This window comes from Oncorhynchus clarkii, chromosome 23, assembly GCF_045791955.1.
Source record: "Oncorhynchus clarkii lewisi isolate Uvic-CL-2024 chromosome 23, UVic_Ocla_1.0, whole genome shotgun sequence".
NCBI lineage: Eukaryota > Metazoa > Chordata > Actinopteri > Salmoniformes > Salmonidae > Oncorhynchus > Oncorhynchus clarkii.
In genome coordinates this window covers 62,549,379-62,565,784 of record NC_092169.1, presented here as the reverse complement: position 1 = coordinate 62,565,784, position 16,406 = coordinate 62,549,379, and the positions used below count along the sequence as shown (strand labels likewise).

The following is a 16,406-nucleotide window of genomic DNA, read 5'->3' as shown; positions in this document are numbered from 1 at the left end:
CAGTCAGCCCTGTGACTTGGGACTATTCAGTCAGCCCTGTGACTTGGACTATTCAGGCAGCCCTGTGACTTGGACTATTCAGGCAGCCCTGTGACTTGGGACTATTCAGGCAGCCCTGTGACTTGGGACTATTCAGGCAGCCCTGTGACTTGGACTATTCAGGCAGCCCTGTGACTTGGACTATTCAGGCAGCCCTGTGACTTGGGACTATTCAGGCAGCCCTGTGACTTGGGACTATTCAGTCAGCCCTGTGACTTGGGCTGGGGGTGCAGAGAGAGGAGAGGGAATGTGCGGCAGACTTCCAGACATATATCTGCTGCTTGGCACACGGACATGTTTGTATTTTCATGCCTGGAACATATGTATTAGATCATCAGCTTGTTTCTTTGTGAAGTAATATTGTTCTGTGTGACATTCACAGTGTTAGTCAGAATAGGTTCCTGAACTGAACACGCTGGTGTCCCCAGACATTCACAGTGGTCGTCAGAATAGGTTCCTGAACTGAACACGCTGGTGTCCCCAGACATTCACAGTGTTAGTCAGAATAGGTTCCTGAACTGAACACGCTGGTGTCCCCAGACATTCACAGTGGTCGTCAGAATAGGTTCCTGAACTGAACACGCTGGTGTCCCCAGACATTCACAGTGGTCGTCAGAATAGGTTCCTGAACTGAACACGCTGGTGTCCCCAGATATTCACAGTGGTAGTCAGAATAGGTTCCTGAACTGAACACGCTGGTGTCCCCAGACATTCACAGTGTTAGTCAGAATAGTTTCCTGATCTGAACACGCTGGTGTCCCCAGACATTCACAGTGGTAGTCAGAATAGTTTCCTGAACTGAACACGCTGGTGTCCCCAGACATTCACAGTGGTAGTCAGAATAGTTTCCTGAACTGAACACGCTGGTGTCCCCAGACATTCACAGTGGTCGTCAGAATAGGTTCCTGAACTGAACACGCTGGTGTCCCCAGACATTCACAGTGGTAGTCAGAATAGTTTCCTGAACTGAACACGCTGGTGTCCCCAGACATTCACAGTGTTAGTCAGAATAGTTTCCTGATCTGAACACGCTGGTGTCCCCAGACATTCACAGTGGTAGTCAGAATAGTTTCCTGAACTGAACACGCTGGTGTCCCCAGACATTCACAGTGGTCGTCAGAATAGTTTCCTGAACTGAACACGCTGGTGTCCCCAGACATTCACAGTGGTAGTCAGAATAGTTTCCTGAACTGAACACGCTGGTGTCCCCAGACATTCACAGTGGTAGTCAGAATAGTTTCCTGAACTGAACACGCTGGTGTCCCCAGACATTCACAGTGGTAGTCAGAATAGGTTCCTGAACTGAACACGCTGGTGTCCCCAGACATTCACAGTGGTAGTCAGAATAGTTTCCTGAACTGAACACGCTGGTGTCCCCAGACATTCACAGTGGTAGTCAGAATAGTTTCCTGATCTGAACACGCTGGTGTCCCCAGACATTCACAGTGGTAGTCAGAATAGTTTCCTGAACTGAACACGCTGGTGTCCCCAGACATTCACAGTGGTCGTCAGAATAGTTTCCTGAACTGAACACGCTGGTGTCCCCAGACATTCACAGTGGTAGTCAGAATAGTTTCCTGAACTGAACACGCTGGTGTCCCCAGACATTCACAGTGGTAGTCAGAATAGTTTCCTGAACTGAACACGCTGGTGTCCCCAGACATTCACAGTGGTAGTCAGAATAGTTTCCTGAACTGAACACACTGGTGTCCCCAGACATTCACAGTGGTAGTCAGAATAGTTTCCTGAACTGAACACGCTGGTGTCCCCAGACATTCACAGTGCTAGTCAGAATAGTTTCCTGAACTGAACACGCTGGTGTCCCCAGACATTCACAGTGTTAGTCAGAATAGGTTCCTGAACTGAACACGCTGGTGTCCCCAGACATTCACAGTGGTAGTCAGAATAGTTTCCTGAACTGAACACGCTGGTGTCCCCAGACATTCACAGTGGTCGTCAGAATAGGTTCCTGAACTGAACACGCTGGTGTCCCCAGACATTCACAGTGGTCGTCAGAATAGGTTCCTGATCTGAACACGCTGGTGTCCCCAGACATTCACAGTGGTAGTCAGAATAGGTTCCTGAACTGAACACGCTGGTGTCCCCAGACATTCACAGTGGTAGTCAGAATAGTTTCCTGAACTGAACACGCTGGTGTCCCCAGACATTCACAGTGTTAGTCAGAATAGGTTCCTGAACTGAACACGCTGGTGTCCCCAGACATTCACAGTGGAAGTCAGAATAGGTTCCTGAACTGAACACGCTGGTGTCCCCAGACATTCACAGTGGTCGTCAGAATAGGTTCCTGAACTGAACACGCTGGTGTCCCCAGACATTCACAGTGTTAGTCAGAATAGTTTCCTGAACTGAACACGCTGGTGTCCCCAGACATTCACAATGTTAGTCAGAATAGGTTCCTGATCTGAACACGCTGGTGTCCCCAGACATTCACAGTGGTAGTCAGAATAGGTTCCTGAACTGAACACGCTGGTGTCCCCAGACATTCACAGTGGTCGTCAGAATAGGTTCCTGAACTGAACACGCTGGTGTCCCCAGACATTCACAGTGTTAGTCAGAATAGTTTCCTGAACTGAACACGCTGGTGTCCCCAGACATTCACAGTGGTAGTCAGAATAGGTTCCTGATCTGAACACGCTGGTGTCCCCAGACATTCACAGTGGTAGTCAGAATAGGTTCCTGAACTGAACACGCTGGTGTCCCCAGACATTCACAGTGGTAGTCAGAATAGGTTCCTGAACTTAACACACTGGTGTCCCCAGACATTCACAGTGGTAGTCAGAATAGGTTCCTGAACTGAACACGCTGGTGTCCCCAGACATTCACAGTGGTAGTCAGAATAGTTTCCTGAACTGAACACGCTGGTGTCCCCAGACATTCACAGTGGTAGTCAGAATAGGTTCCTGAACTGAACACGCTGGTGTCCCCAGACATTCACAGTGGTAGTCAGAATAGTTTCCTGAACTGAACACGCTGGTGTCCCCAGACATTCACAGTGGTAGTCAGAATAGGTTCCTGAACTGAACACGCTGGTGTCCCCAGACATTCACAGTGGTAGTCAGAATAGTTTCCTGAACTGAACACGCTGGTGTCCCCAGACATTCACAGTGGTAGTCAGAATAGGTTCCTGATCTGAACACGCTGGTGTCCCCAGACATTCAAAGTGGTAGTCAGAATAGTTTCCTGAACTGAACACGCTGGTGTCCCCAGACATTCACAGTGGTAGTCAGAATAGGTTCCTGAACTGAACACGCTGGTGTCCCCAGTCATTCACAGTGGTAGTCAGAATAGGTTCCTGAACTTAACACGCTGGTGTCCCCAGACATTCACAGTGGTAGTCAGAATAGGTTCCTGAACTGAACACGCTGGTGTCCCCAGACATTCACAGTGGTAGTCAGAATAGTTTCCTGAACTGAACACGCTGGTGTCCCCAGACATTCACAGTGGTAGTCAGAATAGGTTCCTGAACTGAACACGCTGGTGTCCCCAGACATTCACAGTGGTAGTCAGAATAGTTTCCTGAACTGAACACGCTGGTGTCCCCAGACATTCACAGTGGTAGTCAGAATAGGTTCCTGAACTGAACACGCTGGTGTCCCCAGACATTCACAGTGGTAGTCAGAATAGTTTCCTGAACTGAACACGCTGGTGTCCCCAGACATTCACAGTGGTAGTCAGAATAGGTTCCTGATCTGAACACGCTGGTGTCCCCAGACATTCACAGTGGTAGTCAGAATAGTTTCCTGAACTGAACACGCTGGTGTCCCCAGACATTCACAGTGGTAGTCAGAATAGTTTCCTGATCTGAACACGCTGGTGTCCCCAGACATTCACAGTGTTAGTGGAATAGGTTCCTGAACTGAACACGCTGGTGTCCCCAGACATTCACAGTGGTAGTCAGAATAGGTTCCTGATCTGAACACGCTGGTGTCCCCAGACATTCACAGTGGTAGTCAGAATAGTTTCCTGAACTGAACACGCTGGTGTCCCCAGACATTCACAGTGGTAGTCAGAATAGTTTCCTGAACTGAACACGCTGGTGTCCCCAGACATTCACAGTGGTAGTCAGAATAGTTTCCTGAACTGAACACGCTGGTGTCCCCAGACATTCACAGTGGTAGTCAGAATAGTTTCCTGAACTGAACACGCTGGTGTCCCCAGACATTCACAGTGGTAGTCAGAATAGGTTCCTGAACTGAACACGCTGGTGTCCCCAGACATTCACAGTGGTAGTCAGAATAGTTTCCTGAACTGAACACGCTGGTGTCCCCAGACATTCACAGTGGTAGTCAGAATAGTTTCCTGAACTGAACACGCTGGTGTCCCCAGACATTCACAGTGGTAGTCAGAATAGTTTCCTGAACTGAACACGCTGGTGTCCCCAGACATTCACAGTGGTAGTCAGAATAGTTTCCTGAACTGAACACGCTGGTGTCCCCAGACATTCACAGTGGTAGTCAGAATAGTTTCCTGAACTGAACACGCTGGTGTCCTCAGACATTCACAGTGGTAGTCAGAATAGGTTCCTGATCTGAACACGCTGGTGTCCCCAGACATTCACAGTGGTAGTCAGAATAGTTTCCTGAACTGAACACGCTGGTGTCCCCAGACATTCACAGTGGTAGTCAGAATAGTTTCCTGATCTGAACACGCTGGTGTCCCCAGACATTCACAGTGTTAGTGGAATAGGTTCCTGAACTGAACACGCTGGTGTCCCCAGACATTCACAGTGGTAGTCAGAATAGGTTCCTGAACTGAACACGCTGGTGTCCCCAGACATTCACAGTGGTAGTCAGAATAGTTTCCTGAACTGAACACGCTGGTGTCCCCAGACATTCACAGTGGTAGTCAGAATAGTTTCCTGAACTGAACACGCTGGTGTCCCCAGACATTCACAGTGGTAGTCAGAATAGTTTCCTGAACTGAACACGCTGGTGTCCCCAGACATTCACAGTGGTAGTCAGAATAGTTTCCTGAACTGAACACGCTGGTGTCCCCAGACATTCACAGTGGTAGTCAGAATAGTTTCCTGAACTGAACACGCTGGTGTCCCCAGACATTCACAGTGGTCGTCAGAATAGGTTCCTGAACTGAACACGCTGGTGTCCCCAGACATTCACAGTGGTAGTCAGAATAGTTTCCTGAACTGAACACGCTGGTGTCCCCAGACATTCTTATCTCTCTCATAGAGCTCAGAGGAAATCACACTGCTGTTTAGAGAGAAGGGGAGAGGAAGTAAAGACTTCTTTTAATAATAATAACGATACATCACAATATCAGCAATGTGGAATATCAACACTTCAAATGTGAGGCAGCCATGTTGTTTTGTCATACTGAGATCCACATGCAGATTAGCAGTCTGATCCTCAACAGTTTGGATTCTTCTAGCGGCCTAATATGACAGATGTATTTTCTGATATAGAGGCTTTATTTCAGCTGTGGTGTCATGTTTTATCAGATCCCACCATGTAATTAACTCAGGCTTTGAACTAGATCAATTATTGAAAGAAACAATTGTTCATTTAACTTTTAACAGCAAGCAAAGCTTTCCCCTCTGTGTCTGCTGAGCACATTGTTCATGTTAGCAGGTCAATAACTCAATAGGCGTGCAAGCAGGTGGACAAATCTGCAGTGACCCGGGGAATTCTTGGCCCGACCCCTGAAGCACTGGAGTGAAACATTCTGTGTAAAACTGTTAGTGGGTTTCTCAACATTACTGCTGCTTCACTTTGAGCCTCTGTTACCGCTCTGCTCAAAGCTCTGGGGCTCCCTTTCTCTCTCTCTGCCCTCTCCCCCTCTCTCTCTGCCTTCTCTCCCTCTCTCTCTCTCTCTCTGCCTTCTCTCCCTCTATATCTCTGCCCTTTCTCTCTGCCCTCTCCCCCTCTCTCTCTCTTGCCCCCCCCCCTCTCTCTCTCTCTCTCTCTCTCTCTCCCTCTCTCCCTCTCTCTCTCTCTCTCTCGCTCCCCCCCTCTCTCCCTCTCTCTCTCTCGCTCCCCACCCTCTCTGTCTCTCTCTCTCGCCACCCCCCACTCTCTCTCTCTCACCCCCCCTCTCTCTCTCTCGCTCCCCACCCTCTCTGTCTCTCTCTCTCGCCACCCCCCCACTCTCTCTCTCTCACCCCCCCCTCTCTCTCTCTCTCTGTTGCTTTACAGCTCTCTCCTCTGAGCGGCTAATTCCTCCGTTCCCCCTGAAGTGTCATTACCAAGAGCCAATTGTTTTGCAGAGCTTCAAATCTAAAACATGGAAACCTTTAAACCATTAGAATGGATTCTTTGAATGTTTCTCAGAACACGGTTTACAACCACAAGGTAAACAAACTGAACTATCAGGAAGAAGAGTTATTACTAAATATTCTCCAGATCAGCCAGCCAATAAGGAGGTAAAGTTTGCTGCGTCGCCATTAGGTTTAATAATGTTTAACCCACTTGGTTTTATAGGAGCATGAAAACAGATGCCTCCAGTCCCTCCCTCCACACTGGAATGATTATTGTGCAGAGCGCTGGAGCAGGTCTGAAAGCTGTTACTTATAGTAGAGGACTATAGTCAGAACTGTTACTTATAGTAGAGGACTATAGTCAGAACTGTTACTTATAGTAGAGGACTATAGTCAGAACTGTTACTTATAATAGAGGACTGTAGTCAGAACTGTTACTTATAATAGAGGACTGTAGTCAGAACTGTTACTTATAGTAGAGGACTGTAGTCAGAACTGTTACTTATAGTAGAGGACTGTAGTCAGAACTGTTACTTATAGTAGAGGACTGTAGTCAGAACTGTTACTTATAATAGAGGACTGTAGTCAGAACTGTTACTTATAGTAGAGGACTGTAGTCAGAACTGTTACTTATAGTAGAGGACTATAGTCAGAACTGTTACTTATAGTAGAGGACTGTAGTCAGAACTGTTACTTATAATAGAGGACTGTAGTCAGAACTGTTACTTATAGTAGAGGACTGTAGTCAGAACTGTTACTTATAGTAGAGGACTATAGTCAGAACTGTTACTTATAGTAGAGGACTATAGTCAGAACTGTTACTTATAGTAGAGGACTATAGTCAGAACTGTTACTTATAATAGAGGACTGTAGTCAGAAATGTTACTTATAGTAGAGGACTATAGTCAGAACTGGGCTTCTGTTACTTATAATAGAGGACTGTAGTCAGAACTGTTACTTATAATAGAGGACTGTAGTCAGAACTGTTACTTATAATAGAGGACTATAGTCAGAACTGTTACTTATAGTAGAGGACTGTAGTCAGAACTGTTACTTATAGTAGAGGACTATAGTCAGAACTGTTACTTATAGTAGAGGACTGTAGTCAGAACTGTTACTTATAGTAGAGGACTATAGTCAGAACTGTTACTTATAATAGAGGACTGTAGTCAGAACTGTTACTTATAGTAGAGGACTATAGTCAGAACTGTTACTTATAGTAGGGGACTATAGTCAGAACTGTTACTTATAGTAGAGAACTATAGTCAGAACTGTTACTTATAGTAGAGAACTATAGTCAGAACTGTTACTTATAGTAGAGGACTATAGTCAGAACTGTTACTTATAGTAGAGGACTATAGTCAGAACTGTTACTTATAGTAGAGAACTATAGTCAGAACTGTTACTTATAGTAGAGGGATGTAAGTCAGAACTGTTACTTATAGTAGAGGACTATAGTCAGAACTGTTACTTATAGTAGAGGACTATAGTCAGAACTGGGCTTCTGTTACTTATAGTAGAGGACTATAGTCAGAACTGTTACTTATAATAGAGGACTATAGTCAGAACTGTTACTTATAATAGAGGGATGTAAGTCAGAACTGGGCTTCTGTTTTCAAGGTGGAAATTCTAGTCTGATGTGATTCCTACGGAATTGGCCATTTTGAGGTTCAAATAGACAAATGTTTTGTTTTTACTCTGGAACTCTTGAACATGTCTTTGTCATTCCATGTTCACCTCTACAGAACATAGAATTTAACACGATGAATTAACTCTGTGAATAGAAACATTCTTATAGATATAGAAAATATAGAACATGAAAAATGGATAATAACACAATAATACAAGTACATAGATTGGTGCAATACAAATTAGATAATGGAAAAATGAAAAATACTAAATGTAGGTTTGTAATGGGAGATGGAGCTATATAGGATGACTCTATAGTAATGGGAGATGGAGCTATATAGGATGGTTATATAGTAATGGGAGATGGAGCTAAATAGGATGGTTCTATAGTAATGGGAGATGGAGCTATATAGGATGACTATAGTAATGTGAGATGGAACTATATAGGATGACTCTATAGTAATGGGAGATGGAGCTATATAGGATGACTATAGTAATGTGAGATGGAACTATATAGGATGACTCTATAGTAATGGGAGATGGAGCTATATAGGATGACTATAGTAATGTGAGATGGAGCTATATAGGATGACTCTATAGTAATGGGAGATGGAGCTATATAGGATGACTCTATAGTAATGGGAGATGGAGCTATATAGGATGGTTCTATAGTAATGGGAAATGGAGCTATATAGGATGATTCTATAGTAATGGGAGATGGAGCTATATAGGATGGTTCTATAGTAATGTGAGATGGAACTATATAGGAGGATTCTGACTTGCCTTGTTAAATAAAGGACATTTCTAAATGTCTTCAAACTTTTGAACGGTGGTCTATATATATATAATATTGTTATTGTTATTTGTCAGGAAGACAAGCTCTCTCTCTGTGATGGAGCTGGTCTGACTCAGGAAGATATCCTCTCTCTCTGTGATGGAGCTGGTCTGACTCAGGAAGATATCCTCTCTCTCTGTGATGGAGCTGGTCTGACTCAGGAAGATATCCTCTCTCTCTGTGATGGAGCTGGTCTGACTCAGGAAGACAAGCTCTCTCTCTGTGATGGAGCTGGTCTGACTCAGGAAGATATCCTCTCTCTCTGTGATGGAGCTGGTCTGACTCAGGAAGACAAGCTCTCTCTCTGTGATGGAGCTGGTCTGACTCAGGAAGATATCCTCTCTCTCTGTGATGGAGCTGGTCTGACTCAGGAAGACAAGCTCTCTCTCTGTGATGGAGCTGGTCTGACTCAGGAAGATATCCTCTCTCTCTGTGATGGAGCTGGTGTGATGGAGTGGGTCTGACTCAGGAAGAAGCTCTCTCTGTGATGGAGCTGGTCTGACTCAGGAAGAAGCTCTCTCTGTGATGGAGCTGGTGTGATGGAGTGGGTCTGACTCAGGAAGAAGCTCTCTCTGTGATGGAGCTGGTCTGACTCAGGAAGATATCCTCTCTCTCTGTGATGGAGCTGGTCTGACTCAGGAAGAAGCTCTCTCTGTGATGGAGCTGGTGTGATGGAGCGGGTCTGACTCAGGAAGAAGCTCTCTCTGTGATGGAGCTGGTCTGACTTAGGAAGAAGCTCTCTCTGTGATGGAGCTGGTGTGATGGAGCGGGTCTGACTCAGGAAGAAGCTCTCTCTGTGATGGAGCTGGTCTGACTCAGGAAGAAGCTCTCTCTGTGATGGAGCTGGTCTGACTCAGGAAGATATCCTCTCTCTCTGTGATGGAGCTGGTCTGACTCAGGAAGAAGCTCTCTCTGTGATGGAGCTGGTGTGATGGAGCGGGTCTGACTCAGGAAGAAGCTCTCTCTGTGATGGAACTGGTCTGACTCAGGAAGAAGCTCTCTCTGTGATGGAGCTGGTGTGATGGAGCGGGTCTGACTCAGGAAGAAGCTCTCTCTGTGATGGAGCTGGTCTGACTCAGGAAGAAGCTCTCTCTGTGATGGAGCTGGTGTGATGGAGCGGGTCTGACTCAGGAAGAAGCTCTCTCTGTGATGGAGCTGGTCTGACTCAGGAAGAAGCTCTCTCTGTGATGGAGCTGGTGTGATGGAGCGGGTCTGACTCAGGAAGAAGCTCTCTCTGTGATGGAGCTGGTGTGATGGAGCGGGTCTGACTCAGGAAGAAGCTCTCTCTGTGATGGAGCGGGTCTGACTCAGGAAGAAGCTCTCTCTGTGATGGAGCTGGTCTGACTCATGAAGAAGCTCTCTCTGTGATGGAGCTGGTGTGATGGAGCTGGTCTGACTCAGGAAGAAGCTCTCTCTGTGATGGAGCTGGTCTGACTCAGGAAGAAGCTCTCTCTGTGATGGAGCTGGTCTGACTCAGGAAGAAGCTCTCTCTGTGATGGAGCTGGTCTGACTCAGGAAGAAGCTCTCTCTGTGATGGAGCTGGTGTGATGGAGCTGGTCTGACTCAGGAAGAAGCTCTCTCTGTGATGGAGCGGGTCTGACTCAGGAAGAAGCTCTCTCTGTGATGGAGCTGGTCTGACTCAGGAAGAAGCTCTCTCTGTGATGGAGCTGGTCTGACTCAGGAAGACATCCTCTCTCTGTGATGGAGCTGGTCTGACTCAGGAAGAAGCTCTCTCTGTGATGGAGCTGGTCTGACTCAGGAAGAAGCTCTCTCTGTGATGGAGCTGGTCTGACTCAGGAAGAAGCTCTCTCTGTGATGGAGCTGGTGTGATGGAGCTGGTCTGACTCAGGAAGAAGCTCTCTCTGTGATGGAGCTGGTCTGACTCAGGAAGAAGCTCTCTCTGTGATGGAGCTGGTCTGACTCAGGAAGAAGCTCTCTCTGTGATGGAGCTGGTGTGATGGAGCGGGTCTGACTCAGGAAGACATCCTCTCTCTCTGTGTGATGGTGCTGTTGCGTTTAATATGCCCCCCTCCTAAATTGTCTCATGTTTGAACTACTTTGTTATATGATATGATATTCCATTATATTATCTCCCCCCTGTCTGCAGGATGAGGTCCTGGCTGTGTCTGAGAAGGTGGTGGTGAAGTTACAGGACCTGGTCAGATGGACTGTATGGGACTCTTCAGGCTGGAGCAGGGGCCTGAAGGCTGCACCTCTAAAGCCCAGTGAGGTGCTCCAAGAGCTGGAGAAGAATGGACAGAGAGACACCCCCGTCCTCCACCGGTACAGAGAGTCAACACTCAACAGCGGCCTCAACTTCAAATACGTTTTAAAGGAAAAGACTCAACTAGGTAACACTGGCATTTCTCTTTTGCTCTGACTTTACGCTCTTACATCTCAGCTGTTCATGTCTGTAGCATGCAGTATGATGAGGTAGATGTCATGTCTGTAGCATGCAGTATGATGAGGTAGAGGTCATGTCTGTAGCATGCAGTATGATGAGGTAGAGGTCATGTCTGTAGTATGCAGTATGATGAGGTAGATGTCATGTCTGTAGCATGCAGTATGATGAGGTAGATGTCATGTCTGTAGCATGCAGTATGATGAGGTAGATGTCATGTCTGTAGCATGCAGTATGACGAGGTAGATGTCATGTCTGTAGCATGCAGTATGATGAGGTAGAGGTCATGTCTGTAGCATGCAGTATGATGAAGTAGATATCATGTCTGTAGCATGCAGTATGACGAGGTAGAGGTCATGTCTGTAGCATGCAGTATTTACATATCTACCTCAATTACCTGGTACCCCTGCACATCGTCTCGGTACTGGTACCCTGTGTATATAGCCATGTTATTACCTGGTACCCAGTGTATATAGCCATGTTATTACCTCGTACCCCTGCACATCGACTCAGTACTGACACCCCGTGTATATAACCATGTTATTAGCTGGTGATCCCTGTATATAGCCAAGTTATTACCTGGTACCCCTGCACATTGACTCAGTACTGACACCCAGTGTATATAACCATGTTATTACCTGGTACCCCTGCACATTGACTCAGTACTGACACCCCGTGTATATAACCATGTTATTACCTGGTACCCCTGCACATTGACTCAGTACTGACTCCCCGTGTATATAACCATGTTATTACCTGGTACCCCTGCACATTGACTCAGTACTGACTCCCCGTGTATATAACCATGTTATTACCTGGTACCCCTGCACATTGACTCAGTACTGACACCCAGTGTATATAACCATGTTATTACCTGGTACCCCTGCACATTGACTCAGTACTGACTCCCCGTGTATATAACCATGTTATTACCTGGTACCCCTGCACATTGACTCAGTACTGACTCCCCGTGTATATGATGTTATTACCTGGTACCCCTGCACATTGACTCAGTACTGACACCCCGTGTATATAACCATGTTATTACCTGGTACCCCTGCACATTGACTCAGTACTGACTCCCCGTGTATATAACCATGTTATTACCTGGTACCCCTGAACATTGACTCAGTACTGACTCCCCGTGTATATAGCCAAGTTATATAGCCAAGTTATCATTATTCATTGTGTATTTATTCCTCATGTTATTATTTTTCTATTTCAAAAAATATATCTCTGCATTGTTGGTAAGGGCCCGTCAGTCAGCATTTCACTGTTAGTGTCACGATCGTCGTAAAGGGGAGACCAAAGCACAGCGTGATTAGAATACATTATTCTCTTATTGAAGGACGAACACGAAGAGCAGTTCAACAAAAACAACAAGACGCTATGACCACCGAGTGCAGACACAGGCAATAACCCACGAACCACAATACAAAACAGGTTACCTAAATATGGTTCCCAATCAGAGACAACGACAAACACCTGCCCCTGATTGAGAACCATATCAGGCCAAAACACATAGAAACAGACTAACTAGACATGCAACATAGAATGCCCACTCATATCACACCCTGACCAAACAAAACATAGAAACAAACAACGCAAATGATGGTCAGAGTGTGACAGTCTACTACACCTGTTGTTTACCAAGCATGTGACAAATCATATTTGATTTGATATGATTAATATAGAAAATATTTAGATAAAGCAAATCTTTCCCCTTATACGATTCCCTAAATGTTTTATTTTTTATTTTTTAATCTCAAATAATATACCTAAATAATAAATGTTCAACTATAAAAAATGACATTTTTGTGCCAGATAATGATTGTCCCAACTTTCAACAATCCCTGTACTAAGTCTTTGTAAGAATGGAAAGAGATCAGGAGAGGGCCTCAATCAGTTTGGAGCCCCACCTGTTCAGCTATTTTTTTTTATAACAAAATAATAATAATTGGCCTATTTTGCATGTTATTTCATGTCACATATCAGTCAGTTTGCAAACAATGTAAAAAAAATGTTTCCCTTGAGTTAATGAAGCCTCATACAAACATGGTTTCCTTCTTGAGTAAGGCAGGTCTTAAATGCAGGTGTTTCAGCTCGGTGCTTTCTGTGGTGGAGGGGTAGCCAGTGAAAATACAGAGCGTAGAGGTTGGTAATCTCCTCTAGTTGTGCCGTGATTGGCTCAGTGTTCTGTCACTCATGGAGACACTACGTCACCGCAAGAATCTACAGGGAGAGCTAGGCAGTTCAAACCCTCTTGAGTGCTGCCATAGATTTACTGTAGAAGTGCCCGTCCAAGAAGACTCAAGGTCATTGGCCACAGATGGAACACTCTTTGACGTAATTTTATCTAGACACATTTTTTCAACATCATACTTTCAAAATCTTTGCTAGCTAGACAAGCAGTCTTCTTCGTTAATGAGGGAAATATAAGTTTCCAGCTTCAGCGATTTTTGCAATTCGTTCCAGTCTTTGGCAGCAGAGAACTGTAAGGAAAGGCAGCCAAAGGAGGTGTTGGCTTTGGGGATGATCAGTGAGATGTACCTGCTGGAGCACGTGCCACTGGTGGGTGTTGTTATCGTGACCAGTGAGCCGAGATAAGGTGGAGCTTTACCTAGCATAGACTTATAGATGACCTGGAGCCAATGGGTCTGGCGACGAATATGTAGTGAGGGCCAGCCAACTAGAGCATACAGGTCGCAGTGGTGGGTGGTACAGTGGGGCAAAAAAGTATTTAGTCAGCCACCAATTGTGCAAGTTCTCCCACTTAAAAAGATGAGAGAGGCCTGTTATTTTCATCATGGGTACACTTCAACTATGACAGACAAAATGAGAAGAAAAAAAATCCAGAAAATCACATTGTAGGATTTTTTATTAATTAATTTGCAAATTATGGTGGAAAATAAGTATTTGGTGACCAACAAACAAGCTTTCTGGCTCTCACAGACCTGTAACTTCTTCTTTAAGAGGCTCCTCTGTCCTCCACGTGTTACCTGTATTAATGGCACCTGTTTGAACTTGTTATCAGTATAAAAGACACCTGTTCACAACCTCAAATAGTCACACTCCAAACTCCATTATGGCCAAGACCAAAGAGCTGTCAAAGGACACCAGAAACAAAATTGTAGACCTGCACCAGCCTGGGAAGACTGAATCTGCAACAGGTAAGCAGCTTGGTTTGAAGAAATCAACTGTGGGAGAAATTATTAGGAAATTGAAAACATACAAGACCACTGATAATCTCCCTCGATCTGTGGCTCCACGCAAGATTTCAACCAATGGGGTCAAAATGATCACAAGTACGGTGAGCAAAAATCCCAGAACCACACGGGGAGACCTAGTGAATGACCTGCAGAGAGCTGGGACCAAAGTAACAAAGCCTACCATTAGTAACACACTACGCCGCCAGGGACTCAAATCCTGCAGTGCCAGACGTGTCCCCCTGCTTAAGCCAGTACATGTCCAGGCCTGTGGGGCTGTTTTTCTGCAAAGGGACCAGGACGACTGATCCGTGTAAAGGAAAGAATGAATGAGGACATGTATCGTGAGATTTTGAGTGAAAACCTCCTTCCATCAGCAAGGGCATTGAAGATTAAATGTGGCTGGGTCTTTCAGCATGACAATGATCCCAAACACACCGCCCGGACAACGAAGGAGTGGCTTCGTAAGAAGCATTTCAAGGTCCTGGAGTGGCCTAGCCAGTCTCCAGATCTCAACCCCACAGAAAATCTTTGGAGGGAGTTGAAAATCCGTGTTGCCCAGCAACAGCCCCAAAACATCACTGCTCTAGAGGAGATCTGCATGGAGGAATGGGCCAAAATACCAGCAACAGTGTGTGTGAACCTTGTGAAGACTTACAGAAAACGTTTGACCTCTGTCATTGCCAACAAAGGGTATATAACAAAGTATTGAGAAACTTTTGTTATTGACCAAATACTTGTTTTCCACCATAATTTGCAAATACATTCATTAAAAATCCGACAATGTGATTTTCTTAATTTTTTTTTCTCATTTTGTCTGTCATAGTTGAAGTGTACCTATGATGAAAATTACAGGCCTCTCTCATCTTTTTAAGTGGGAGAACTTGCACAATTGGTGGCTGACTAAATACTTTTTTGCCCCACTGTATATGGGGCTTTGGTGACAAAACGCATGGCACTGTGATAGACTGCATCCAGTTTTCTGAGTAGAGTGTTGGAGGTTATTTTGTAAATGACATCGCCAAAGTTGAGGATCGGTAGGATAGTCAGTTTTACGAGGGTATGTTTGGCGACGTGAGTGAAGGAGGCTTTGTTGCGAAATAGAAAGGCGATTCTAGTAGAACACTACTGTTCTGTCACTACTGTCAACACTGCTGTTGACCAGAGCCCTATTCCCTATATAGAATACTACTGTTGACCAGAGCCCTATTCCCTATATAGAACACTACTGTTGACCAGAGCCCTATTCCCTATATAGAACACTACTGTTGACCAGAGCCCTATTCCCTATATAGAACACTACTGTTGACCAGAGCCCTATTCCCTATATAGAACACTACTGTTGACCAGAGTCCTATTCCCTATATAGAACACTACTGTTGACCAGAGCCCTATTCCCTATATAGAACACTACTGTTGACCAGAGCCCTATTCCCTATATAGAACACTACTGTTGACCAGAGCCCTATTCCCTATATAGAACACTACTGTTGACCAGAGCCCTATTCCCTATATAGAACACTACTGTTGACCAGAGCCCTATTCCCTATATAGAACACTACTGTTGACCAGAGCCCTATTCCCTATATAGTGCCCTGCTATGGACCAGAGCCCTATTCCCTATATAGTGCCCTGCTATGGACCAGAGCCCTATTCCCTATATATAGTGCCCTGCTATGGACCAGAGCTCTGCACTGTGAAGGGAATAGGGTTTCATTAGGGACACACCCTCTGTGTCCTCTGTTCTCTCAGAGTTGTTTTACAAGACATGATGTTTTCATTATTGTCACCAGGGCTGTTCAGGCTGGAAGTTTACTGGTCTTATTGTCCATTATAACACTCTGATATGCTCATAACTCCCCGTGTGAGTCAAGATGGACGCGGGCCAGCACATCAAAATCTGGGAGTCAGAGTATTGTGAGAGCAGGAGTGGAAAGAAACAGTTTTTTGTTACTTTATTTCAAAGTCCGTAGTTGTCAGTTCTCCCTCTATATGAAGTGTTGTGGTACTGTTCTGTCCTCTAGTGTTGTGGTACTGTTCTGTCCTCTAGTGTTGTGGTACTGT

The 16,406-nt window shown here is 45.3% G+C and overlaps 1 protein-coding gene across 1 annotated transcript in view; it reads left to right on the top strand.

The window, feature by feature from the left end:
• The window catches only part of LOC139381686 (AT-rich interactive domain-containing protein 5B-like), a 120,425-nt gene that overhangs the window by 12,123 nt on the left and 91,896 nt on the right, over positions 1-16,406 (top strand). Inside the window, exon 3 of the mRNA XM_071125386.1 lies at positions 10,843-11,086. Coding sequence (XP_070981487.1) covers positions 10,843-11,086 — 244 coding nt within the window. The remainder of the gene's footprint in view (positions 1-10,842; positions 11,087-16,406) is intronic.